Source organism: Neomonachus schauinslandi, chromosome 3, assembly GCF_002201575.2.
Source record: "Neomonachus schauinslandi chromosome 3, ASM220157v2, whole genome shotgun sequence".
NCBI classification, from domain to species: domain Eukaryota; kingdom Metazoa; phylum Chordata; class Mammalia; order Carnivora; family Phocidae; genus Neomonachus; species Neomonachus schauinslandi.
Window position 1 is genome coordinate 51,575,060 of NC_058405.1, and position 26,586 is coordinate 51,601,645.

Genomic DNA, 26,586 nt, shown 5'->3' on the forward strand with positions numbered 1-26,586 from the left:
CATGTTTCAGATAAATGAGTTTAATTAAAGATTTGAAATACACATTTTCTTCAGCATTTAAGTTAATGAAATAAAATTTGACTTTTGTGGCTTTTGCTCCTTTGCTTATGAACTAATTAATGCTAGTAGAGGAAATAATTTAAGTGAATAAAATGGGTAGTGGAAGCTTAGTGTGAGCTTAAAACTAGAAGAAAATGGTTAAATCCTCTTGGACATCTACTGATCATATTATTTTAATCAATTGTAATTGTTCAATTACTAGTTTTTTGACGTAAGGAAAGTCCTGGACGTTAAGCTCTAGATTTGCTTATTTTGTAGGCTTAAGAACATTATTTTAATTGGAGTTCTAAAATTACCCATGCTTGGGGTGCCTGGGTGGCTCAGTCGGTTGAGCGTCTGCCTTCGGCTCGGGTCGTGATCCCAGTCGGGCCCCGCATCAGGGAGTCTGCTTCTCCCTCTCTCTCTGCCTGCCACTCTGCCTACTTGTGCTCTCTCTCTGTCAAATAAGTAAAATCTTAAAAAATAAAAATAAAATCACCCATGCTTTAAAAAGAAAGAAATGAAGGTGTCAACACTTTGCTGATGTCCTAATAAAAATACTGTTTCATTTGGTTGGCTACTTAAAAAAAAAAAAAAAAAAAACTCCAAATATCTCTAAAACCTCTCTTTGTTTAAATAATCATCTTCTCTTCAGTATCTTTTAGCTGAATCAGGGAACCCCAGTTAACTCTACCAATGGTTATCAATGCTGACTACACACTGGGAAACACCTAAAAATATCAATACTTGACCCTATATGGGAGCAAACAAGTCAGAACATCTGGGGAGGTGACCAGGGCCATGTTATTAAAGTTCCTTGGATGGTTCTAAGGTGCATGCAGGGTTTAGAACCACTACTCTAAAGAATTATGAAATTCAAAACTACATTCCCTAAACAGAGTTAACTTGATTTACATGAATGTCTGAAGTATTAGTAATCCAAAAAAAACAAAGTTAGTTTATTATGACATCTTTTGGCACTTGCAGACTATTTTCCCATTTGTTTTTGTAACAGAACCAAAATACATCACAAAATGATGGATGGGAAGAGAGATGGAAGACTTCTTGGGATTATAATCTGTCAAAGAACAGAGTTTTCAAAGCCTCAGTTTCTATAAGCAAATTAAACTGTAGTGATAAGCTTTCAACCACTGTGTAACTTTACAGAGGGTCTTAACTCCAGAGAGAAAAATACATACCAGTTTTCCTTTCTATTAATTTCAGGTTAATTTAACACATGTGTTGAAAGCAAAACTTTAACAATTTTTTTTTAGCAGCTATAATAAAAATCAAACCAAGTTCTGGCACGAAAGAGTTCCCCAAATTTCAACACCGTCCACTATATAGTTTGCCTTTTGTTGTGGTTGATGATATATGTGGCAATACCATCAAGTTAAAAAGAGAAGGAAAAGTGACCAATCTGTAAACAGCAATGTATGTTGCTACCCTCACCAGGCTTGCTTTTTCCTCAGTATACCACAATCCAAGGCCCTAAGAGAGTATTTAAGAAAGTATGGACCATTATTCCAACTATATGAAGTTTATTTAACAAGTCTTTGGTTATAAACCAAAACAAGCAAAAAAAACAACACAAAAGATCTTGCAAATAACTTGTTTACCAAGGTTCCCTGACAGCAAAGCTCAATCAGTTAACATGGTTGCTGTGAAACATCCTGAGCCAAGATCCTCTATGAAAGAGCTGAAAATGAAAGATCAAACGTTTTCCTAAGAGAAAGACAAGTTAAAAACAGTCTTTAAAAACTTCCCCATGCAAGTACTCGGTTTTTTTTTTCAAAGATTTTATTTATTTGAGAGAGAGAGAGAATGAGAAAGAGAGCACATGAGAGGGGGAAGGGTCTGAGGGAGAAGCTGACTCCCTGCCGAGCAGGGAGCCCGATGCGGGACTCGATCCCGGGACTCCAGGATCATGACCTGAGCCGAAGGCAGTCGCTTAACCAACTGAGCCACCCAGGCGCCCGCAGATACTCGTTTTTTTAAGATAGGTGCAAAATGAGCACATTTTCAAGTATTTACACTATCACTTTGCCACAAGACAGGGCAACACCAAGGGTGGGGTGGGGCATCCCTCTTCCCATAATCTTCGGGAGCTTCCCCACCCGAAGGCGACTCCAAGAAACATACACACTAAACAGTGTTCACTTGCTATGTCTTGACGCATCTTTGAGAACAATTCCTGTGCCTTCTCTTCTGATCAGAATGCTGCCCCAAAGCCTCATGCTACAAAGGCACTGCTTTGAAAGTATTTCCTTCACCTTTGATTTAAAAAACAAAAACAGAAAACCAAAACCCAACACCTCAGTCTATCAGGACACCATCAGACAATATTTGCCATGCAGCAAATGCACTAAAAATACACCTGGTAAAAAAAGGATGTAATAGTAAGTGTTCAAGCTCTAGAGTTAGAATGACCCTTATTTACAGCTAGACTGCCCCGTGCCCTGGGTATTTGAACTCCAGCGAAGTTTTTAGCCTCTCGAGGCTTTTGCGTTCATGTCTATCTAAATGAGTTGTAAGAATTCACTGATACGACATGTAAATACATCACTTGTTCTACTGCATGGCATAGAGTAATCATTCAATAAAACAATTTGATGATAAAGTGCCTCAACAGTTGACTTAGATAGAAATAAACACTCTTAAAATTTGGCTTACTACTTACACACATGTATCAAATCATCACCTTGTACACTTAATGTTACATATAAATTACATCTCAATAAAGCTGGGGGGAAAAACATAATCTTACATTGACAGGCATGATTTTTTTTTTGGTTTTTGTTTTGTTTTTAATTAGGAAGTCCTTCCAGAAAAGTGGTGAACACAGCTCAACCATTTAGTCTCAGCAACGACGATTTGCACTTGAACGAAAAGCAAAAGCTGAAACATACCTGTTCAATTTTGTGACAACTGATCAAACTGTACACTTATGATTTGTGATAAATATTTTTGTATGTATGCAACACTTCAATAAAAAGTCTAAAAAGCAGAGGTCCATCTGACGGGGGAAACGGAACTTTAAAGGGTCTCTAGTTCTCACAGCTCGGAGCACTGTTCTGAGGCATGGGTATTGGAACCAGGTCAAATACGATGGTATTTTATTCCCTCAAATAAACCATAATAAAATTAAAGGAAACCTTTAGACATGGCACATCTAGGTGGATGTACACACATGAAATCAGGGTGACTGGTGAACAAAATGAATTAAAATTAAAAATCCTTTAAACAAGCTCCCATGGTGCATTTAAAAAAAATTGTTTGGGGGAATAGATTAATACCTGAACACATTTGTATTCCAAGAGTAAAAAACATTATTGTCCCCTTTCCATAGAGTTCCCCTACCTCATAACTACTACTGTTACCAATTTTCAAAATACATTTTGAATGATTTCTGGAATTGCTCGATTACATAAAAAAAAGAGCACTGTGCAACAGATCTCTGAGGCTCAGCACAAAGTTTTTGTGAAGGCTTCCTCACAACCAAATTCTCTGCATACTTTAAAAAAATCTGTCATTAAAAGCTTCATTATCTGCAAATGAGACTACTTCTGTTGACTAACACAAGCTCTCTTTACATGAGCTTATCCGTCCTTATTTTAAAAGAAAATGAGAAGGAGTTTTAGCAAACAAGCAGAAAAGTCTATGTAGCTGTAGTACATGCTGCCCAACACGTCTGTCTAACTTCTGAAACACAGGTTTCCTGGCCCAAAGTGTAGTACCCGGATCTAGTTTTTACAGATTTTAATAATGTAAATGTATTTGGGAGAAAGTGAAAATCCTACTTAGGTATAATCGCTATAAACGACGATGGACTTAATATTCTTCCAGATTCTCTTTTCCTCTGAGGTTCTTTTCCTCTCTTGCGTCTCTCGCAGCATAATGATAAAGAGCTTGGGCTTTTTCAAATCAGAGACTTCAACTTCAGTGCAGGTGCTGTTGCATTCTACCGTAGTGTTTCTGGGCAACATTCATCTCCTCAGTTAGCCTCTCCGAAATGCCTCCTTACCAAGGCTCTCCTTATTCATAAAATGAGGAAAACAATAGTTGCCACACAGTACAGGGTTATGGAGAGGATCAAAAGAAAATATGCGAGAACACTCTTTGTGAAGACTGTGTATCCTGGGCAGCTGTCTTAACTTGGGCTCCAATAATACTCTCCTCCTTTCTTCTAGAAATTCTAAAAGGTCTGTTCAATTTGTGTCGACACATCCTCTAGAGAAAATATTCTGTCCTAGTCAGAATGACTAAAAATAAAATAATTAGAAAGAAACAGCAAGGAGCAAAACATTTTTAAGTCAACTGCATCCAGGTGTGACAACCAAAACCAGCTGAAAAGTAGATCATTTAAAACAGACTCTTTAAAAGTTGAAGGAAAAATATGTGTATTTCTGAAAGAAAATCTAGAGAATCAGAGGTTCACTGATCTTGACTTTCTAGTCTGGAGAATCACTTGTCTTTCTTTTATAAACTATAGGTAAAAGGTTTTAGCGGAGGCTCAGAGTCTCATGGCAAAAATCTTAGATGGCTTTCTATAGACACCACTATATATAAAGGAAAGTGTAATTATCAAGCCAGAGAAAAAGAAGGAAGCTCACAACTAGAGGTAATTTTCATCTTTGAGGAGTAGCCTTTGGATAAACTTCTATGAATTATTATTTTTCTTTTTTTTCTAAAGATTTTATTTATTTGACAGAGACACAGCAAGAGAGGGAACACAAGCAGGGGAAGTGGGAGAGGGAGAAGCAGGCTTCCTGCAGAGCAGGGAGCCCGATGTGGGGCTCGATCCCAGGACCCTGGGATCATGACCTGAGCCAAAGGCAGATGCTTAATGACTGAGCCACCCAGGCACCCCTATGAATTATTTTTTTTAAACCAACATCATGTAATTTAGTAAAATCAATTTAAAAAAAAGAAAAAAATGTATATTGCTCACAGGACCTGTCAGAGGTAAGAGACAATAAATATTAGCTCTTATATTTAAACAAAATATCCATTTTGGGATTAACCTATTGTTCATGTGTGTGCTCACATTCTGCCAGGTTTTGGTACCAGTGATATGCTGGCTTTGTAACGATGAATTAGGAAACTTTTCTCTCTGAACTGAAACTGTTTAAATGATTCATTCAAGTTTAAAATAACACCCATGAAACTCTTTGGGCCTACCAGTTTTATGCATGTGGGGATTATTCCTGGCAATCTCCTCAGTTTTGTTACTCGTGCATTTTCATTTTAAACAGAACACCAAATATTCATTACTACCATTCTGAAAACTTAAAACTACTTCAATGCGCTCGCTCAAGTGATGTATCAAATCCCCACAGAGTTCTGCAATTATCTCTTAACAGAAATATAAACAAATCAACCAAGTACTGTCAAAATTAATGAGTATAGAAATGAACAGCTAATAATTAAGACAAATTATCCACTGACCCTCTGAAACAATGTTATTACATCAGAATTGGGATCCAAATATCTTTAGTGAATAGGGTAGGTTATTTTGAACAGTACCCTGGGTGCCTTTGCAACTCTGCCTTAGGAATCTATTACGAGATTCTAAAATAGTTATTCTAGCTATCTAGGAATAAATGAGATAATATTCTACAATAGGAAAGAGAAGAGTATTTCCATCACAGAATGATTTGTGGGAATCAAAGTGTATGTGGAAAAGACACTGTCAACTATAAAGGGCTCTACGAAATGTTAGGAAATATATTTACACTTCACTCATGACTAGAGCAGGCAATGTATTCTTGGCATGGAGCTTAACTTGCAAAGAATCATCTGGGCACAAAATTGAAATATATGCTTCTATCATATCAGTCCCCTCACTTCCCACTGGCCCTCCTTCTTCAATATCCTATGTTTTTTATGGACTGTGTATTTTTTATAAACATCATGATGTAGATAAGTATTATGTTACAGCCAATGGCTTTAGTGTAAGAGAAAAAGGATTCAAATCTCTGGAAATTAGCACAGTTTGCAAAGTACTTTCTTAATCGGATTAAGAAACTCACCACAGTGCTGTGTAAAATGTTGTCCTCCAGTCTCTGTCTTTGAGAGTTCAATAAAATGATCAATAAAATTAAAACAACGTGGTATTCCTAATGTGGTGGTGGGGGTGAAGCAGCTATAGGTTGAGTACTTCATATGGCTTATCCCAGTCAATCCCCACAGCACTGTGCTCTTTTATTAACATTGGTCAACCAGCTAGGAAGAGGCAGAGCTGAAACGTGAACCCAGGCAATCTGACTCCCAACTCCACAAGATTAATCACTAGGATAGACTACAAGAGTATAGGATCCTATAGATAAATTATGGTCATAATAAAAGTTTCATCTCAGTTATAAAGCTTGGAGATTCATATATATATATATATATATATGAATAAATATATATATATACGAATATATATGAATGAAGTTTATTTCTGTTGGCCGCAGCAGAGAGAGAAGCCTAGCTTCTCTCTTGCACAGCACCATGAAACATAGAAAGGTCTAAGTAAAATGGTCTGTTCTCCAGAATTCCCCCCAGATAATGTTTAAAATTCCACTGTAAATCCCTATGGAGTTAATTTGGCTAAATCTAATCCCAGTTTAGGTCTTTCATGACTGTTGGCTGCCTTTAGTCTTTGCCCAGATTTTTCTTTTTTTAGCCAGGATAAATTACAACTTGGCCATGCATCTCAAAAAGTACAATAGTCACTAAAAACAACCTTGGTTTTCTTATTAGAGTGCTCACTTTAAAAGTTTAATACATTGGTGGGTTAAGAGGGTGTGTGTGTGTGTGGCCAAGTGTGAACAGAATCAATTATGAGGTTTAAAAAAAAAAGGTAGATATGGGGAGGTACAGTAAATTTTAACCAGGTTTAAACGTTCAGTTACAAATCAACTAGATAACATCACAGCAGTCACTACCAGATTGATGTTTTAAACATGCAGATTCTATGTAACTCAAAAAATTTAAGTGAAATCATAAAGAGGAAATTCCTACTTCTAAAAGATAGACTTTGACAAGAATCTTATATAAATATGTAAGAATCATAGAATAGAATGAGGCAGACATTCCTGAATATAGACAGTTTAGCTACAACAAAGCCTTTTCCAGAATGGAAAAGTTACACTAGCCAATCATAGGCAATGACAGAAATTAGAATCACTCCAAAACTACTGAACTACTCCAGGTCAAACTATGTCCAAACACACTTAACATTAAAGGAGAGTGCTACCCCACAGAATTAATCTGCCGGATTTTCAAAATCCTGAATGACAAGTTTACTGGCTTATTCTAGAACCAAGCCAGCAAAGAAAAAATATGAAAACATTAAAAAAAAAAAGCTGAATGAATTTGTCTAACTGGTATTCAAATTATAAAAACTGACTTCATTACCTAATTTATCCCAAACAATTGAGTAATATAGAGTATGCAGTGGTACACAACAAACTTTAACACCTTTTCTTTGTTTAATTCAGATCATTAATATCAGCAACTGCCACATTTATTGACCACTTCCTTTGTGCTAAGCTCTTGTCAAATACATAAACACTGAATGCTCGTAACTTTGGAAAGTAATTCTTTCATTTTTGGTGAAGGAAATCAAAGCTCAGTGAAATTTTAAAACCCGTCTGAAGTCACATATCTAGTAAGTGGTGGCTCCTGGTTCCCGAGCTGATACTCTTTAATGCCACATGTCATAGACTCTTAATTGATCAGAAATATCAATTTCCAGGATTCAATATTATGCTGAGGTTGTAGGCAGTTGATCTGAACGCACACAAATCAATCACTTTATAACAAACCATTTCCCAGGTAAATCTTCAATACCCAATTATTTCTGAACGTGCTTCCATGTCGGGGCAGGGAAGGAGGTCAGAGCTACCAGGTCCTTGAGCTTCCCATGTGGTTACTCTCCTGAGGGTAAATGGAAGTTTTTCCTAAATCCCCTTGTTTTTGTTTTCCCCATACCAGGAAATAAAGTGGAGTGACAGAAGTGCCCAGTCATACAAAACATAAATTATAACAAATCTTTAAATTGTCACCTAAAATATCACTTTTTAGGAGAGGAAAATTCTCCTTCCCTCACTCCAGTCCCTACCCTACAATTCCAGGCCGACTTCCCTGATCCCGCCTCACAAGCTCAGTGCTCTTTCTCTCCATGTCTCATTAGGTGGGAACAGATGAAACAGATAAGCTCACAAATGTATTACCAGTCATTACATTGTAATTCTTTCCAAAAAAAAAAAAAAAACTGCCCTAATATTAAAAATTTTGGTTATTGTTTAAAAAAAAAAAAAAAAAAAAAAAAAAAGGAAAAAACTCTGCCTATATTCTAACTTATTTAATGTTAGGCATATCAGATTTATGGACATTATTTGAGGACATCACTTTGTTAAATTCACACTCTAACAAACCAGTAATAATCAGTTTTCTTTTTACTTTAGTAAATCAAAGGACATTAGCTTTTCACCGTTATTCTTGAAAGAGTGTTGAAGCTGACTCTGGCTTGGGAGAAAAAAAAGGGCCAGTAACCCAGTAACACTATCTGTTCATATAATGACTTATCCTTCCTTATGTGTTATGTGTTAAGTAAAATAGAGAGGAGGCAAAATTTTTCAAGATCATGTAGCTAAACTGAGCTACATCAAAGATGTACTAATTTTCTTATTCACCCAGCAAGATTGCTCTAGGTGACTGAGTACTTTCTGGGAGAACAGAGATGGTCAATGCCATCCCCGACAAAAAACTGACCAACACGAACTTCACTAAAAAAATAGTATTCTTTTGAAAAATATACAGAATGCATACAATGTAGTATACCCAGACAATGGAATATTATTCAGCAATAAAAAGAATGAAATACAGATACACGCTACAACATGGATGAACCTGGAAAACATTATGTTTAAGTAAAAGAAGTCAGCCTCTCAGAAGATACCACATACTGCATGGCTCAATGTATACAAAATGTCCCAGAACAGGCAAATCCACAGAGACAAAAAGTAGATTAGTGGTTGCCAAGGTGCAGGAATTGGGGAGAATAGGGCATGACTGCTAATAGATAACAGGTTTATTTTGGGGATAACAAAAATGTTACCATAGTGATTATGGTGATAGATGCACAACTCTGTTTATATACTAAAAATCACTGAATGGCAGTCTAAATAGTTGAATTATATGGTATGTAAATTATATCTCAACAAAGTTGGGTTTTTTTTTAAAGGTATACACAGGTATATCAGGGCACAAAGACTGTCAATATGTAATTACATTAACAAATTAACTAGAATGTATAACATTTTCTTTTTGCTAAAATCATAAATGCAAAGAATAATAATTCTTCCACATTTAAAACCACTCTCTTACCACTTGCATGCATTGATAGCTGGCATTATTCAAATAGTCATTGTAGGCACAAGCTGGGTGACAGTTCCCAGTTTTATCACTTACAAGCCAGTTGCTTTTCTTCTCTAAGCCTCACCTGACTCTTCTGTAAAGAAGAAATTAAAGTACCTACTTCCTAAGATTGTTTTAAGAATAGGGTAATCCTTGTAAAGTGCAGAGCACAGTGCACAGAACAAAATGCTCAATAAACACTAGTTACTAAAATTTATCACTAAACGTTTCTGGAACTCCTCTAGTCTATGTCCTACCCTCTGCAACGATCTCATCCATATTCATTTTTTCTTTGTTTACCTCTTAACTTTTAATTGGCCTTCTGCTCCTCAAAGGGCACCCTGCTTTTGCTGCCTCAACACCTCAGAATTTTGCTGGCATTAGTCTCAGATACTACTTTGTCTCCATAATCCTGTGGGTTGTGGTCTTCTGAACAGTCTGCAAAGAGTTGCTGCTGTCCAGGGCATCATCACCCTATCTTCCAGCAGGTGACAGGTAGAGATCTCAGCCTCCAACTTGACCTGATATTAAGCAAGGCCTTGTGCTCCTGGGTCTGGCGCTGCCTCTTTGCCCAGGTCTGGGACAGCTCTGACTCCAGGTGCAGCAGGACCCCACTGAGCTGCTCCATCTGCATCATGTGATGGGCCTCCACCTCCCTCAGGCTGTTCTCTAAGCTGGCCTTCAGGTTTCTCACCGAGTCCAGGTTCATCTTCATGGACTGGGCCATACATCTCGCTCCGTGAGGATCATCTCAGCTGCTCCTATCTCAGCGGTAAGGTGACCACTGTGGTGCTTTCCTCAATCTGCTTGGACCAATACTTGTTCAGCTCCTCTCAGTTCTTCTGAGCCAGCTTATCATACGGGGCCTGGATGTCTGCCATGATCTTGCCGAGGTCCTGAGATTTGGGGGCATCCAACTCCACGGTCAACCCAGAGTTGGCAATTTGGTTTTGTAGACCCTTTACTTCCTCCTCATGGTTCTTCTTCATGAAGAGCGGCTCCTGAGAACCTCGATCTCTGTCTCCAGCTCCAGCCGAGTGACAATGGTGTCATCAGTGACCCTGTGGAGCCCATGGAGAGGACTCTCCACAGATGGGCACGTAGCCAGCTCCATCTTATACTTGACTCTGAGGTTATCAGCAGCAAGGTGGGCACTATCAATCTGCAGAACAATGTGGGCATTGTCCACAGATTTCCCAAAGACCTGAGCCCTCAGCAACTCCATGGTCTTGAATTAATGCCTCCAGTCTCTGATCTGGGATCCCTTCTCCACGTATTCCCAGATTTTGATCTCCAGTCTCTGCTTATCAGCCTTCAGGCTCCTCACCCTCTCCAGGTAGGAGGCCAGGTGATCATTCAGGTCTTGCTGGTCTCCTTCTCACCCTGGATCCCCTCTGCGTGCCAGACCCCCAGCCATCCTAGTGGCCAGGCCTCTGGACCCCCAGCTACCCTGTTAGCTGGTGAACTGGGACACAGAGATCCAGGAGCCTGAGCCCCCAGGTGTGTGCCTAGATGCTGGTGGCTGCACTGCTGACCAGCAGGACCTGGTGGTTGGGCGATTACACAGAGCTCAGGGACCAACAGCTGGAGGTAAAAGTGGAGTGGGTGGTGAAGTTCATGCTGCGTGGGGAGAAAGACAAGAGGCCAGGACTCCAGCTCGGGCCACTCATCTATATTCATTTTAAAGACATTGTCATGGGGCCTGGTGTTGACGGTGGGGGACACTTAAAGAAAGACTGTAAAAGAGAATAATAGTAAGGTCCTCCTCCCCATGCCTACTCCTCCCTCATAATAACCATCAGCTCCCTCACTGCCAGTAGTTGGCAGGGAGATAAGCCAGGCCACAGACTAGGTCATAGGCAAGATAGCCCTTCACATAACTTGAAGAGGGCCTCAGACCTATTCAAAGTCAGACTTTTGCCAGGGCACCTGGATGGCTCAATTAAGCAACCAACTCTTGATTTCAGCTCAGGTCATGATCTCAGGGTTGTGAGACTGAGCCCCGCACCGGACCCCACGCTGGGCATGCAGCCTGCTTAAGTGGCTCTCTCTCTCCCCCTCTGCCCCTGCCCTAATCCCCCAGGTCTCTCATTCTCTCTCTCAAAAAAACAAAAACAAAAAACCCCCACAAAAAAACAAAGTCAGACTTTTCCCAAATATAAGCAGGTTTGTACTATGGGCTCTATGGCATAACCCCTTTGATGAAGGTTCCAAACGTATACAAAAGAAACAAGCAACCTCTGTACGTTAGTTTTCCAGAAGGCCAAACTTTCAATGGATCTGATAAGTCTGATCTGCCAAGACTAAAAAAGAAGGCAATAGGAACAGGCAGATTGTCCATATAACCAGGAGTTATATGTAAATAACAGAATTCCCTATGTCCATGTACAGGTTAGTATCATTATTCCAACTTCCTGTCCTCCACAATACTAGTGCTCAACAAGTTACACACAAAACACTTCAACTCATTTCTTCTATTCTAATTTTAAGGTACACTTAATCCCTGACCTAACAGAATTGCTAAAAAATGGCCCGTTGGTGTGATCTATATTCTTATGTACATTTTCTCATTCTACAAAATACAACCTCATTCTCAAGATACAACCATGTCACAACTCCCTCTGCAACCTGAAGGAGTCTCCCATGAAACAGAAAAACTCTATATGGATATTTACTTATTTATAATTTCAACGATTTTTTTAAAGATTTTATTTATTTGACAGAGAGAGAGACAGGGAGCACAAGCAGGGGGAGCAGGAGAGGGAAAAGCAGGCTCCCTGCTGAGCAGAGAGCCCGATGTGGGGCCTCGATCCCAAGACCCCGGGATCATGACCTGAGCCAAAAGCAGCTGCTTAACCAACTGAGCCACCCAGGTGCCCCCAATGATAATTATTTAAAGTTATCTGTGGTACAATACAACAGTTCTAAATACATAACAGAAAAAAGACTCCATGAAAATTTCTTTCTGGTCTTGGAATTGTGGTGATATGGCCACACTGCCCATGTAAATAAGTAAGAATGTGGACAAATAGGTCCCAGAAAAATATATACTGTAGTCGAGAGAGTTTGGGGCAGAACATTACCTCTCATTCGAAAGTCTTCTGATGTGATAGGGGCCATAACTGAGCACAGACATATCTCACATCATTTTACCAACACGATTAAGAGGAAGAAGAAAATCTTTAAAAAGACTCAACCAAACTAAAGGTACTATGAATGATGTTAAATGCTTTGGAAGATATTAAGGGGAGGGGAAAAGTAATCCCTTTCTTCAAGTAGTTAGCATTTATCTGGGAAAAATCATTAATGTATATATGGAAAATTTAACCTGGCAATGTGTGACAGTGACAATAAGTGATGTAGAAATAACAGGATAAACTTTGTTAATTCCTGAAGTAATGATTTTAGGATAAATTCCTGGAATTAGTAGGTCTTGTCCTAAGATCCTGAAAGAGATTAGAACTTAAGTAGGCAACGGGTATGAACGTGGGAGACCAAGCAGGAAGGCACTTGGGGAAATTATACAGTAGGCTGGCAAAATTAATGTAGTACAAGAAAGAAAAGAACATGAAACAGTCACACTATGGAAAGCTTCTAACCATAAGTTAAGGTGGTTAGATTGACTATATTGTCAAGAGAAATCCATCAAAGGTTTTGGTACATTCTACTTACTGTTCCAGAACACTTCTGCTCCTTCCATCTGTCAGATAAACTGAGCCTTCCTGCAAAATGCAGTTGTAATGTAACTTCCACAGTGAAGCTTTCCCAAAGTTAGAATGCAGTGATTCTCAAACACTGCCTGAGAATTACCAGGTATCTTGTTAAAAAGACAGCAAGGCACTGTTTATCCTTTAGCTTCCAGGAATCAACAGTCAGAGCAAACCAGTTTATACCCTAAGGAATGTCATAAGACCACCGTCTTATACTGTGATAGGATTCTAAAAAAATATTTTCACTTTCCCATGCTTGTCACCAAGCTTCTCCCTAGTGAGCTAAGTCTGTTAAGCATAAATAACTATGACTTGCTAGGTTCTACTTTTAGAACCAACAACTGAAAAAACATGTAATGATATGTCAAAATTACAAAATGCATTAAACTACCAGCTGTTTTTCATTAAATTAACTTCCGGACTATAGGAACACATAGTCAAGTTTCCTTCTCTTTAGAAACTTGTATCCACAGCCTTCAGAGTTCTTATTCTCATTCATTCCCCAGGCAAACACACCTGTTTAATAAGGTCAAACCAAGGCATCTTCCAATAAAAGTACACACTGCAATTCAATACTGACGGTGCTGCTCTCCCACAGAAGAGCTTCGTTCTCAGATACAAATATTCCCAGTTTTAGGGGCGCCTGGGTGGCTCAGTTGGTTAAACGACTGCCTTCAGCTCAGATCATGATCCTGGAGTCCCAGGATCAAGTCCCACATCAGGCTCCCTGCTCAGCGGGGAGTCTGCTTCTCCCTCTGACCCTCCCCCCTTTCATGCTCTCTCTCTCTCATATAAATAAATAAAAATCTTTTAAAATAATATTCCCAGTTTTGAACAGACATCAAGGGCAGACTTGTAAAAGTGGCTTGTCAGCACCAATAATGTTGGTGTTTCCTTTCCAACACTACCATCCCCCCACACCCATCCTTGCCCAAAGGAGTTCTTCCTAGCAATTTTGAAAAGAGTACAAATCAATATAAGGGAAAATGATCAAGGTGGTGGCAACCAGACATTAATGGTGTCAGTGTCTTTAGATGACATTTATAACCACAGACCATAACTCAAAACAGGAAATGTTTTCTAATCTGGTGCCTGCAAACAGCGATTTTGTAAAGAACCAACCAAACCAATACAGGATCATAAAACAGAATTATTTTTTATAAGATTTTATTTATTGAGAGAGAGAAAATACGAGTGTGCACACGAGTGAAGGGAGGGGCAGAGGGAGAGGGAGAGAGAGAATCCTCAAGCAGACTCCCCACTAAGTGTGGAACCTGACATGGGGCTAGATCCCAAGACGCTGAAATCATGACCTGAGTCAAAATTAAGAGCTGGTTGCTCAACCGACTGAGCCGCCCAGGTGCCCCCAACAGAATTATTTTAAAGGACACAAATACTTTTTAAACTTGAAAAGTTAAAATCCCGGGGCGCCTGGGTGGCTCAGTCATTGAGCGTCTGCCTTCGGCTTGGGTCCTGATCCCGGGGTCCTGGGATCGAGCCCCACATCAGGCTCCCTGCTTGACGGGAAGCCTGCTTCTCCCTCTCCCACTCCCCCTGCTTGTGTTCCCTCTCTCGCTGTGTCTCTCTCTGTCAAATAAATAAAATCTTAAAAAAAAAAAAAAAAAGCTAATTCTAAAATTCATTCAAAACGCTATGCCAATTTTTTTTTTATGCAGGGGAGGGGGGATGTCTTATCAGATGTCAAATCTTAAGTAATACTAATGAAAGCAAATGTGATACTGACATAATAAAAACCAGTTAAATGGAATAAAATACACTAGCAAGTTCAAAACTAAAGTACATGTGGTAATTTAGTACATAACGGAAATGGCAGTCTTAGTGTGGAAATCATAAAATACACAACAAATCATGAAGAGCCAACATCCCCACTGGTGGGAGAAGGCAGCTGTCAGATCCCTATACCTCACATTTTATAAAAATATATCCCGTATGTACTGAGGAGTTAAACACATAAACTAGAAGAAAATATAAAAAGAATATTTAATAATATTAGGGTGAGGAAAGGTTTCCAAAGCAGAAACAAAAAAATAAACAAACAAAAAAAGGAAATACTGGTAGATTTTTATGACATATACAATTAAAATGCTATAGGGTACAAGATATCATATTGTTAAAAGATGATACCAGATAGGGACAACATATCTGCACTGTGTGTCACAAAGAAAGCTAACCATTAACTATACAATGAATGAGTTAGAGGACAATGCATTATCCATAATATATAAAGAACTACTGGACAGAAGATTAATAAGTAATTCAAAGGAAATTCAAATGAACAATAAATAAACTTAAATAACAACCCAACAATCTCATTACTAGTAATCAAGGAAATGCAAATTAAAATAGTAAAATGTAATTTTTACCCAAAAGACTGACCAAAAGGAAAAAAAAAATAAAAGGGTTTCTGTTAGTGACAGTTTGGGAAATATACTGTCAGTGGTAGTAGAAAGAGATACAGACTTTTTGAAGAATGATTTGGTAGTGTATTTATGCTTTTAGTATAACTGTTTTTAGTAAACTCAGTAAATCTACTTTAGATTACAGAAATAATCACACAAATGTACAAAGCTACACACACACACACACACACACACACAGAAATGAGAATAATTCTGTTGGGGGGCACCTGGGCGGCTCAGTTGGTTGAGCAACCAGCTCTTAATTTTGACTCAGGTCATGATCTCAGCTCAAAAAAACACACACACCCAGAAATGAGAGTGCTCAGGCATGGTTCTAAGAGCTTTATATACATCAACTCATTTAATTCTCACAATAACCCTACAATATAGGGTCTGGTATTATCATTCCCATTTTGCAGATAAGGAAACCAAGGCAGAGAGTGGTTACGTAATCTGTCCAAAGTTAATAGAGGTAATAACCAGTGGAGAGAGAATTCAACCCCAGGTGTTCTGACTCCAGTATCTGAGCTCTTAACTACTATAGGTCTACCGCCTCCCAAATGAGAATGTTCATTGCAATATTGTTTATAATAGCAAAATACTGGTATATCTGTCTTGTCCATGATCAAATATTGGTAAAATAATGATCCATCCATCATGTGGAAAAATTAAACAATGTAGAGCCAGCATACATACACACATATTCACAATACATTAAGTGAAAATAAACAAGTCACAAAAAAGGTTTAGCATACTTTCATTTGTATCTTAAAAACAACCTATTTATATAGGTTTGTATGTACATATATTGTTCTTTTGTTGAGGCCTTTGTCTAAAAAATTAACATCAAATAGTTAATAATGCTGTCTTTTGGGGAGAAATAAATAAGGAAGGAAGGGTAAAGAACTATTTTATGTATTTTTATATTAGGTGGCTTCTTTTGTAATTGGCATGTTATTACTTTTAAATCAAAAACAAATCTAACGGGGTGCCTGGGTGGCTCAGTTGGTTAAGCGTCTGCTTTCGGCTCAGGTCATGATCCCGGGGTCCTGGGATTGAGTTCCGCATCACATCGGGCTCCCTGCTCAGTGGGGAGTCTGCTTCTCCCTCTGCCCCTCCCCCCACTCACTCTCTCTCTCTCTCTCTCTCTCTCTCAAAAATAAATAAATAATTCTTAAAAAAAAAAAACCCACAAATCTAACAAGCAAACAAACAAGGAAGAAGAACCACAGCTTAGATTAAGAGGCTAATAATAATAAGACTGACACTACTGGATCCACCCCTACATGAATCAGTTAAGTTTGCTATGCTCATGGCAATAGACTGGAAAACTCTAAACCTGCCAATTTTTGACATTGATTATAATACAGTAATACTGCCATACTTCAATGCAAGAGTATCATTAGTGAGAGTCAAACTGCTTGGGTTCAAATGGCAACTCCACTACTGACTAGCTGTAGGATTTCAAGCAAATCATTTAACCTCTCTCTATGTCTCATTTTCCTCATCGTAAAATGGGGATAATACTATTTGCCTCATGTTTAATATTTGTAAAGTCCTTATAACAACACCTGCACAAAACTAGTATATATACCAATATATACACTCATTTTGATGAAAATAACAGGAAAAAAACATGTATGTGCATTCTGATGTTAAGCTAAGAGCATCATCTCCCTATCCAAAGACATTAATAACCTCTCCAAGATACATTAAGCGCATCACACATATTAAGGGTAAGTGTAAAACTAGTTTTAAGGCTATGCAGACACATGTACAAATACTGCACCCTAATGTAAAATGTATTTCTCATGGTCAGAAGAGTGTCAAAGCCACTGCACTAGGGCATACCAGTGAGTGGCTCAGAGCTCTGTCCTCCGTGGCCACAGAGGGAACAAACCTCACCACATTGAGCCAGGACTCTTCATCAAGAAAGCTGCACAGTAAACATACGGTTTGCAAACCTTAGCGTACAAAGAAATATCCTATTTTAAAACAAATTCAAAATACTTTCTTTCCTAGAATATCTTTTCTATTGTCTCTAGATTAAATCCATGTACCCATTAATATTTTTAATTGGGACCAAGCAATCCTCTCCCCCAAACATTTTTCCTTCCCAGCCAAAGCTCATCTTGATTTTAAGGCAACTCAAAGCAAATTCTCATCTTTTGTAGGTTTTCTTAGAAATTTTTAATCCCGTCACCTCAACAGACAATACAAACAGCAAAGGAATTATAATGCCCTGCCCAAAGTAAGAATCAATCTTATTATCTGTTGTAACCATGTTTCTAGAATAAAAGTATGATACATTGTAATTGGCCTTTTAATGTAAGATATTTGGGATTAGGCTTATATCAGTATCTAAATCAATTTATAAGCACATTTTAAACCTAAAGGTCCTCAAGATAATTTTGCCAGTTACACTGAGTCTAACAAAGCATTTCTCCCACATTACGACTCACATTCCCACATAACCTATTTAAAATGAAGTAAACTGTAAAGTCCCAAGAACCCTAGCGTCTCGCCCCTGAAGTGCGGTGGGGCAGAGGGGCAGGGAGACTAGAATTAACTTAGATCCTTTTCTCAATGTCTCTTGATCTTCTTCCCATTCTAGAAATACCAACTGGAGCATCACTGAATGTAAACTCTGTGAAAGCCAATTTAGAAATTCTTCAATTCAATCCCCCCATTCAACAGATGATACAATCTAGACCTGGAGAAGTTAAGTGACTTCCTCAGAATCACGTGCTTTGGACTAAAGCGATGCAGGATTATGGGACTGCTAACAGCTTTCCATCCACTTGAAAAACTGGCCCAGGATTATAAATACTAGTTAACCACATGCATTTAAACTGTAGAAACACCAGTCCTGTATCACAAAAAAAATTTACATGCCTTGTTGGTATGTCCTCTAGAACTTTTCAAAGTACTTAAGTACTTTGAAATAATTACTTAAGGTATTTTATTTACTGTTAAGTCTCATTTTACAAAACAAAAAAAAAAAACAAGCTTAACCCTGAAATTATTACTTCCTTATTCCACATCAAAGCTAAGGATTAAATTATTTTAACAAACTAACTAGTACTTAAAACATAGGACCACAATTACCACCAAATTTTTAATATCTATATTTTTACAATAAAGGTTCTCCTACTGTCTTTTAAAGTAAGTAATTTTCTGTTGCAAATGGAAGAATCATAATAATAAACGTATAAAAATCCAATTTTCTCTGGGTTTCATACCTGTTGTTCATCCTCCATGACGTTACTAGCAAATTCAAATACTAGGTCGTTCTGTTGGACCACAGCTGCCATAATAAAGCATTCCTCTTAGATCCACATGAGAAAAATTCCAAGCAGGTTCAAGTATGAGGCAGCAGAATCCAGTGACCAATTTGGGTAAAAAAACCCTCAGCTAAGTCTGTGAAGTTACTGTAAACCAGGTTTTCTTTAGGGATGGTGCTTCAAATTTTCTTGGTTCACTGATACTCTACTCCAACAGAGTCAATTTTTCTGAAATTTTTCTTCTCTAGAACTTCTTGGCCTGAAAAAGAGAAGTTTAAGTTAGTCATGAAAAAGCAATCATGCCCATTTAGAATATAACAATAAATACTGAGGGCAGTATCGCCCACCTATTTTTTATTAATGTTTTTAAACAAAATCAACATGACTGATGGATATATATTTTCTTTGAAGATTTCATTCCTGCTAAGATAAAATCACTTCTCATTTCTTTTTTAATTTTGCATAACAAGTTTATTTTTTTAAAAGGCATATAGACAATAAACAAAGTAAACAATCAGATCTTCACTTCTACCCAGTATTATCTGTCCTAGAACTGTTCCATTAAGTTCCAGTCTCTAAACATCTTAAATTTCAATAATCGTCACCTCTTTCTGAAAGTGAAGCCATTCTCCCTTCTTTCCCCGCCCCAGTTAAACTACAGTTAAAGGACCAAATACTTAAAAAAAAAAAAAAAAAAAATCCACCCAGTAATAACTAGGTTTTTAACTGCAATAAAAAACATATAAACAGTTTCCTTCTTGCCAGTAACCCAGCAAACCACACAGGAATTGCTACTCCATGAGTAATTTCATCTGTTTATTTTTGCCTTAGGAGAAACATTCATACAGTATCCCTGTTATGCCTAATATATATAAAAATTTAAATCTAATACATTTAAAGTTTAGTAAGTACTATTTTAAGAGCTTTTAAAAATAAACAGAAATTAAAGTCCATTCTTTCTGTTCTTTAAAAAGGTTTCTGATAAGTAGAATGTTTTACCATGCTTAAGCCTGTCTTCAGTGGCTTCTTTTTTAATGCACTGAAATGTATCCTTATCTCTAGCACAGGCTTGCAAGCAACAGGAAGGAAACGGCACTTGACCACGTCATGGCAAATTAAAACATGCAAAGAACTGCACTTTACAATAGCAGAAAAACAGAAACGCAACTTAAGAGTGAAAACAATTTCACAGTGGAGGGAGAAATGCTTAAAAAGTGCCTGCCAAAGATGTCTGCCTATTTAAAAAAAAAAAAAAAGGTTACCACTACTAACAAAAGTAGAAGAAAAAATTTTAATTTATCACAATTATATGAAATACTGTATCATAGGGTTACAGCTATAAATGTGGTATGAAAAGACAAAGATTATAAAAATAATCGCATTACATCTAGTTCTTGGAAACAGCATTTACAATTTTAAAGAGACAAGTTAGGGAATGAAGCTGAGCTGGTCAATCAGTCTCCCTGAAAACTTAAATCCAGCTAGCATGTGCCAGCTGAATCAAATATTCAATTTCCTAATTTCAGTAAAGCTGATTCCCTATATACTCTGGACTCTAGGGGTCATCATGGATAACTGTAATTTTCCTAATTGGGAATCAAAATAAAATAAGGGTTAAGAATCCAATTCAGGTGATACTTCTCCCCACTAAACTGAATTCTAACCCAGCAGTCTCCCACACCTATTCTACCCCACCTCTTTCAATAATGAGTTCAACTCCAATACTAGAAAAGCATTTTTATTTTTAGCGCATTCCGGTAGTTTTTCAGCAATGCACCATAACTGGAGGAGAGAACAATGCATTGACCTAAATTGATCACGGACAGACATATAAACATAAGACATACATTTGGCTTTGGACAAATGTTACTTATAATCATTTCCCTTAAATTATTACCCAATCTCATTCTGCACTGAGCTTGCCTTCTTGTGGTCCTTTTTTTTTTTTTTTAAGATTTTATTTATTTAAGAGAGAGAGAGAACACAAGCAGGGAGGAGGGGCAGAGAGAGGGGGAGAAGGAGACCCCCCACTGAGCAGGGAGCCCAATGTGGGGCTCCATCCCAGGACCCTGGGATCATGACCTGAGCAGACACTTAACTGAGCCATCTAGGTGCCCCTTTCTTATGGTCCTTCACACAAACTGTATTCATTCTTGCCTCCCTTCTTAAATTCTACTTATTCCCCATTCCTAGAATACCTCTCCCACCTCAGCAACCATTCACATCTTTCCGACTCAATACTCAAGTCCCATTTCTTTCATAAACCTCCCAAATCTCTACACCTCCACCTACTGCGATCACTCCCTTCAGAAATACAGCACTTACCGCCCACCAAGTTAGCACTAATTGTAAATTGTTTCACATTTGAAAATTATGTCTCCCTAATTCAACTGAATAAATGTTTGAGTGCCTATTATTTTGAAAGCAATATACCAGGGAGCAAGATAGTTAGAGCAAAACCTCTCTGGGTAAGTAACCATTGTCTAAAATTCCTTCTGTACCTAACCAAACCTACGTGCCCACAGTAATACTTAAAAGGATTATACTGGGGCGCCAGGGGAGCTCTCAGGTCATGATCTCGGGGTCCTGGGATTGAGCCCCTGTCTCGCTCCCTGCTCAGTGGGGAGTCTGCTTCTCCCTCTCTCTCTGCCCCTCCCTCTGCTCATGCTCTCTCTCTCTTAAATAAATAAAATCTTTAAAAAGAAAGTATAACCAGAATCAAGGGATGTTTCCTGGTAACAAAAAGAAAGTATAACCAGAATCAAGGGATGTTTCCTGGTAACAAAAGCCTCTGTAAAAGGTGTAGATTCCAAAAGGCCCATTCCAAAAGCATTTGTTTGTAAATACTAAGTGACACTCTACCAGTGACCAATGTGAACACATCTATGTAAAGTTTCACTTTCTTTTCCACAGCAATCACGTACCTTTTCTTAGCATTTCCACACTGTTATGTGTTAATAAATGTTTTTCAAAAATCTCAAAAATAAGTAGGAAGGGAAAAATGAAGGGGGGGGAATCAGAGGAGGAGACGAACCATGAGAGACTATGGACTCTTGAGAAACAAACTGAGGGTTCTAGAGGGGAGGGGGGGTGGGAGGATGGGTTAGCCTGGTGATGGGTATTAAAGAGGGCACGTTCTGCATGGAGCACTAGGTGTTATACACAAACAATGAATCATGGAACACTACATCAAAAACTAATGATGCAATGTATGGTGATTAACATAATAAAATTTAAAAAAAAGATTTAAAGGAAATCCATCAAAAAAAAAAAAATAAGTACAAGCAATCAACATACCCATACCTTCCAATACACACTAACACCAAGAGTAATAAAACAAAACTGAGATGACTGTCCATGATCACTAAGCCACTTGTTAGGACAGAAAGAGACACCTTCACTCTGGTGGATAGCTTTTGTTCATTTCAATACAGAAGTTCATAAACTGAAAATGTGTAAGAAAAGCTTTGCAATTATTTTATTGGCCTAATCAGGCCTCTGATCCTCTTGTCTTCTCTCTTTCCCACTCCTTCTTCTCTCAGGAGTTACAGAGCCTATGGCACCAAGATGGGTCTTAAGAAGAAATTTTCTGATTCCGGATCTAGAGGTATCACCCATACATAATAGAGATAGTTAAAGAACAAAGTCCCATCGCATCAAAATTAAACATCTAGATCAATGTTTCAGTTTTTCACGAATAAACTGAGTCCCTGTGCCCAAAGTCTCACAATCTGAAGGTATAACACAACTGCAGTGAGATCCCTCGCCTCCTAAATCAGGACTCTGCCCAGGGCAACAGTACACAGCCTTGCCTCTAAATCTACTCAAGTCCTTTGTGCTTTCATAGTTTGAAACACAGATTTCTAAGTAAATGCATATATATATCAAATTGGGGGGAAAAATTTCCATCTAGAGTTCAGCCCCGGATCTCCAAATCCACTCACTAAACTATTACAGAAGTCCACATCAGTGCCCCTCAAAGTCAATGTGTCTAAAACATGTCCCAAAGGGAACATTTTATTCCTCAAAGTTGCTCTAGTATGAAAAAGACATGGTTACTCAGATTGAAGAGAAAAAAGGGGTTTTTTTGCTTTACCCTAACAAATTAGAAGGTCTTCAGTTAACTATATGTATTATAACCATTAGCTATACATATGATATTCAGGACCACTCTGCTTCATTAGTAATTCTCAAACCTATTTCATTTTCAAAGTGTCAGTCTTTATAAAATAACACGAAAAAATATAAGTGAGAACTCTTTGTCCAACATAGGCATAAACAGTTAACTTATTTGCTCTCCTTTGAGAGGTCATCTAGTTGTGCACCCACCAAATAGTAAAAACTCCAGAAGTTGGCTCTCAACATGTCTTTCAACTGCATCAGGATCATATTCTTCTTCTTCCCAGGTGACATGCCACAGGAGGGTCTCAACAATAAGGTTCCTAATCTTTCATCACCAAAATAAGCTGCAGATTTAAGGTCAAATAATAAAGCAAGCAAAACAGTTAAAAGAGCACAAGCTCTGGAGTCAGACCACCTGGGTTTGAATCTTCTGTACTGTGACCTTGGACAAGTCACTTAGTGTCAGTCTCCCCTTTCTGTAAAATAGGTACAATATATTACACCAACATCTAGAGTTGCTGTGAAGATGGGATGCAAACTCCATGTACAGAATGCCTGGCAGATAACTTTTGTTCTATAAACCTTAGCTTTATTACAGTCTCGGTACAATGCAAGAGATGCGTAACATGTGCATGCCACGTTAACTGAATACTCCTTAAGTCGCATCTCCATACTCCCTGGGAGTCTCCGTGACCACAGCTATTTGCTAGACTCCAACAGAGAATACTACATAGCCCATTATCAAAAAAATATAATTCTATTCCAGTGCCTGAAAATTTGGCACCTACTTGATAAATCCAGCTGCTTCTAGGCGCAGACCTCACCCTGTCTGGCAAGTTTCCCTTAACACAGAGTTCCATTATGCCCCTGTTCCAAACAAAATGAATTTACTGATTGTAAACACAAAACCCTCAACCGCATTGATTGCTACTACACCAGTTTATTTTTGTTTAATTTATTATAAAATATTTCAGTTATCATAAAAACATGACAATCAAAATCGGTTTTTAATACTCTCATACCTGCTTTCTTCATCACTGATTGAACGCAACTTTAAGTTTTCTTCAAAAGGGCTTTAAACACAGGGTCTAGAAAGCTATTAATTCATAATGATATTTAAAAACAAATTATTGCTACCCTTTGGAAGTTACCAGACCACCAACTTCTTACACTCAAAATGAAAATGAGTAAATAAGAGGTATGACAAAAATGTTTTAGATTAAACAATTCTAGTCCAAAGGAGGTAAAATACACCAGCTTAGAGCAATGGGATGCTTGAAAGATTACCTTTAATAAACTATTCAGACAATGCTTATGTTTATGTACATATGCATGTTTATAAAGTTGAAAATATCTAAAGAACTGGAATTCTGTAGTAATTCCAGATGCCAGATGCCGAGTATCTGAACAGAAAGTATTTTTATATGAAGTGGTAACCTAATAAAAGGCCCTTCTTGGAGCTCCTGGGTGGCTCAGTCATTAAGCATCTGCCTTCGGCTTAGGTCATGATCCCAAGGTTCTGGGATTGAGCCCCACATCAGGCTCCCTGCTCAGCTGGAAGCCTGCTTCTCTCTCTCCCACTCCCCCTGCTTGTATTCCCTCTCTCAATGTCTCTCTGTCAAATAAATAAATAAAATCTTAAAAAAAAAAAAAGGCCCTTCTCAACATATAGACATACACATCATAAGAAAAGCAAATATATTTTAAAAAACTATTACCTTAGAAGAAATACAATAGAAATGAAAGGAAATCAAATAAGAAAAGTAAGAGAAAAAAAGAGAAGCTATGCAAATTAAAATGAGAAGCAAGCAATAAACTCATAAACTATAATGACTGGGATTCTTGTTCTATACACTATAGTCAGGCCTTCTCATTTGTTTTCTAATATGGTAGAATGCTTTACACATTAGCTTCCAGAACAAATGAAAATAATAAATCAGTGCTACCAAGATAAATTCTGTACAATCGTCCCAGGGTCTGCCCATTCTCAATCTAGAAAGTGTGGAGTCACACAATTTTAAAGCTGAAAAAAACCTAAGGATTACCTAAAACAACATAGTCATTGACCAGCTAAAGAATTTGGGCCTAGCACAATCTGACTTGTCCAAAGAAAGCAAAAGAGGCCCAAATTCCCAGCCCCATTCTCTACTCATGCCCCTATATCTACATTAATAGAATGTCATCAGTATTGTTCTTTAGCAGAGTATCTGGAAAAGAAGAAATCTCTTACAGAAGGATCTACAGCAAAGATCTCCACACTATTCCATGCAACCTTCTGATACGTGGTAAATCATTTTTAATCATATTTTTACCTGGAATAACTTTAAGTAGAGGAGTTTGTAGGTTTTCCTATTATTGTTTTAAATCTTAAAGTTTTACTATTACTGTTCTTTCCCAAGCTCTATCATATCATACCATTTGCTTTACTTTCACTCAACCAAGAAAGTGAAAACATTAATAAACCTTTTTTTAAAAAGATTATTTGGGGCGCCTGGGTGGCTCAGGCATTAAATGTCTGCCTTCGGCTCAGGTCATGATCCCAGCATCCTGGGATTGAGCCCCTCATCGGACTCCCTGCTCCGCAGGAAGCCTGCTTCTCCCTCTCCCACTCCCCCTGCTTGTGTTCCCTCTCTCGCAGTCTCTCTGTCAAATAAATAAATAAAATCTTTAAAAAAAATAAAAATAATAAAAGATTATTTATTCATTCATTCATTCATGAGAGAGAGAGCGCGCGCGTGCGCACACACACACACACACACACACACACACACACACACGGAGAGGGAAAGAAAGAGGCAGACTCCCCGCTGAGCAGGGAACCCATCTGACCAGGGGCTAGATCCCAGGACCCCAGGATCATGATCTGAGCTGACGGCAGACGTTCAACAGACTGAGCCACCCAGGTGCCCCTTAATAAACCTTTTTATAAAAAGCTACAACGTAATAATTCATGAAAATACTTTAAAATAAATTTTAACTGGGCGCCTGAGTGGCTCAGGTGGTTAAAAGCGACTGCCTTCGGCTCAGGTTATGATCCTGGAGTCCTGGGATGGAGTCCCGCATAGGACTCCCTGCTCGGCAGGGAGTCTGCTTCTCCAACTCTGACCCTCCCCCCTCTCATGCTCTCTCTGCCTCATTCTTTCTCTCTCAAATAAATAAATAAAATCTTCAAAAATCAATCAATAAATTTTAACATATTATTCTTGCTAATTCTTTGAATACAGTATTTCTATCACTTACATTTTTAAAAATGTGAATATTGAAGAAAGTAATTTAAAAAACACACCAAAATGTAGTTAAAGTTAAGTAACCAGATTTGAACTTCCCCAAACAAGGGTGGTTAGTCTCTCAGTTCCTAGTGAATAAGAAAGAAAGAAAGAATTTAAAAAGGCACCAATTGTAAATAAATCTCACTGTATAGCCCTGTCTACAACTCATGTACTCTATACACAACACAGAAGTTAAAAAAAAATACAAGTTAATGTTACAAGAGGAATAAATCATTCCCCACTGCATTGAGGGTTCTCATAATTTACTTCAAAAAGAAAATGTTTCAAAAAAAAAAAAAGAAAAAGTTTCTATACCCCTACCTTTTATATCAAA

At 38.0% G+C, this 26,586-nt stretch overlaps 1 protein-coding gene and 1 pseudogene across 5 annotated transcripts in view; both read right to left on the reverse strand.

Moving 5' to 3' along the window:
* Positions 1 to 26,586, reverse strand: part of ELF1 (E74 like ETS transcription factor 1) — a 103,387-nt gene that overhangs the window by 25,861 nt on the left and 50,940 nt on the right. For 3 of the 5 annotated variants that reach the window (XM_021697917.2, XM_021697920.2, XM_021697916.2), the window contains exons 3-4: positions 23,191 to 23,327; positions 18,820 to 19,120 (exon numbers count right to left, since the gene is read on the reverse strand). In XM_021697917.2, coding sequence (XP_021553592.1) covers positions 18,820 to 18,891 — 72 coding nt within the window. In that variant the 5' untranslated portion in view covers positions 18,892 to 19,120; positions 23,191 to 23,327. The remainder of the gene's footprint in view (positions 1 to 18,819; positions 19,121 to 23,190; positions 23,328 to 26,586) is intronic. The other 2 variants (XM_021697918.2, XM_021697919.2) reach the window with 1 other exon arrangement.
* On the reverse strand, positions 9,803 to 11,066 carry LOC110587627 (annotated as a pseudogene).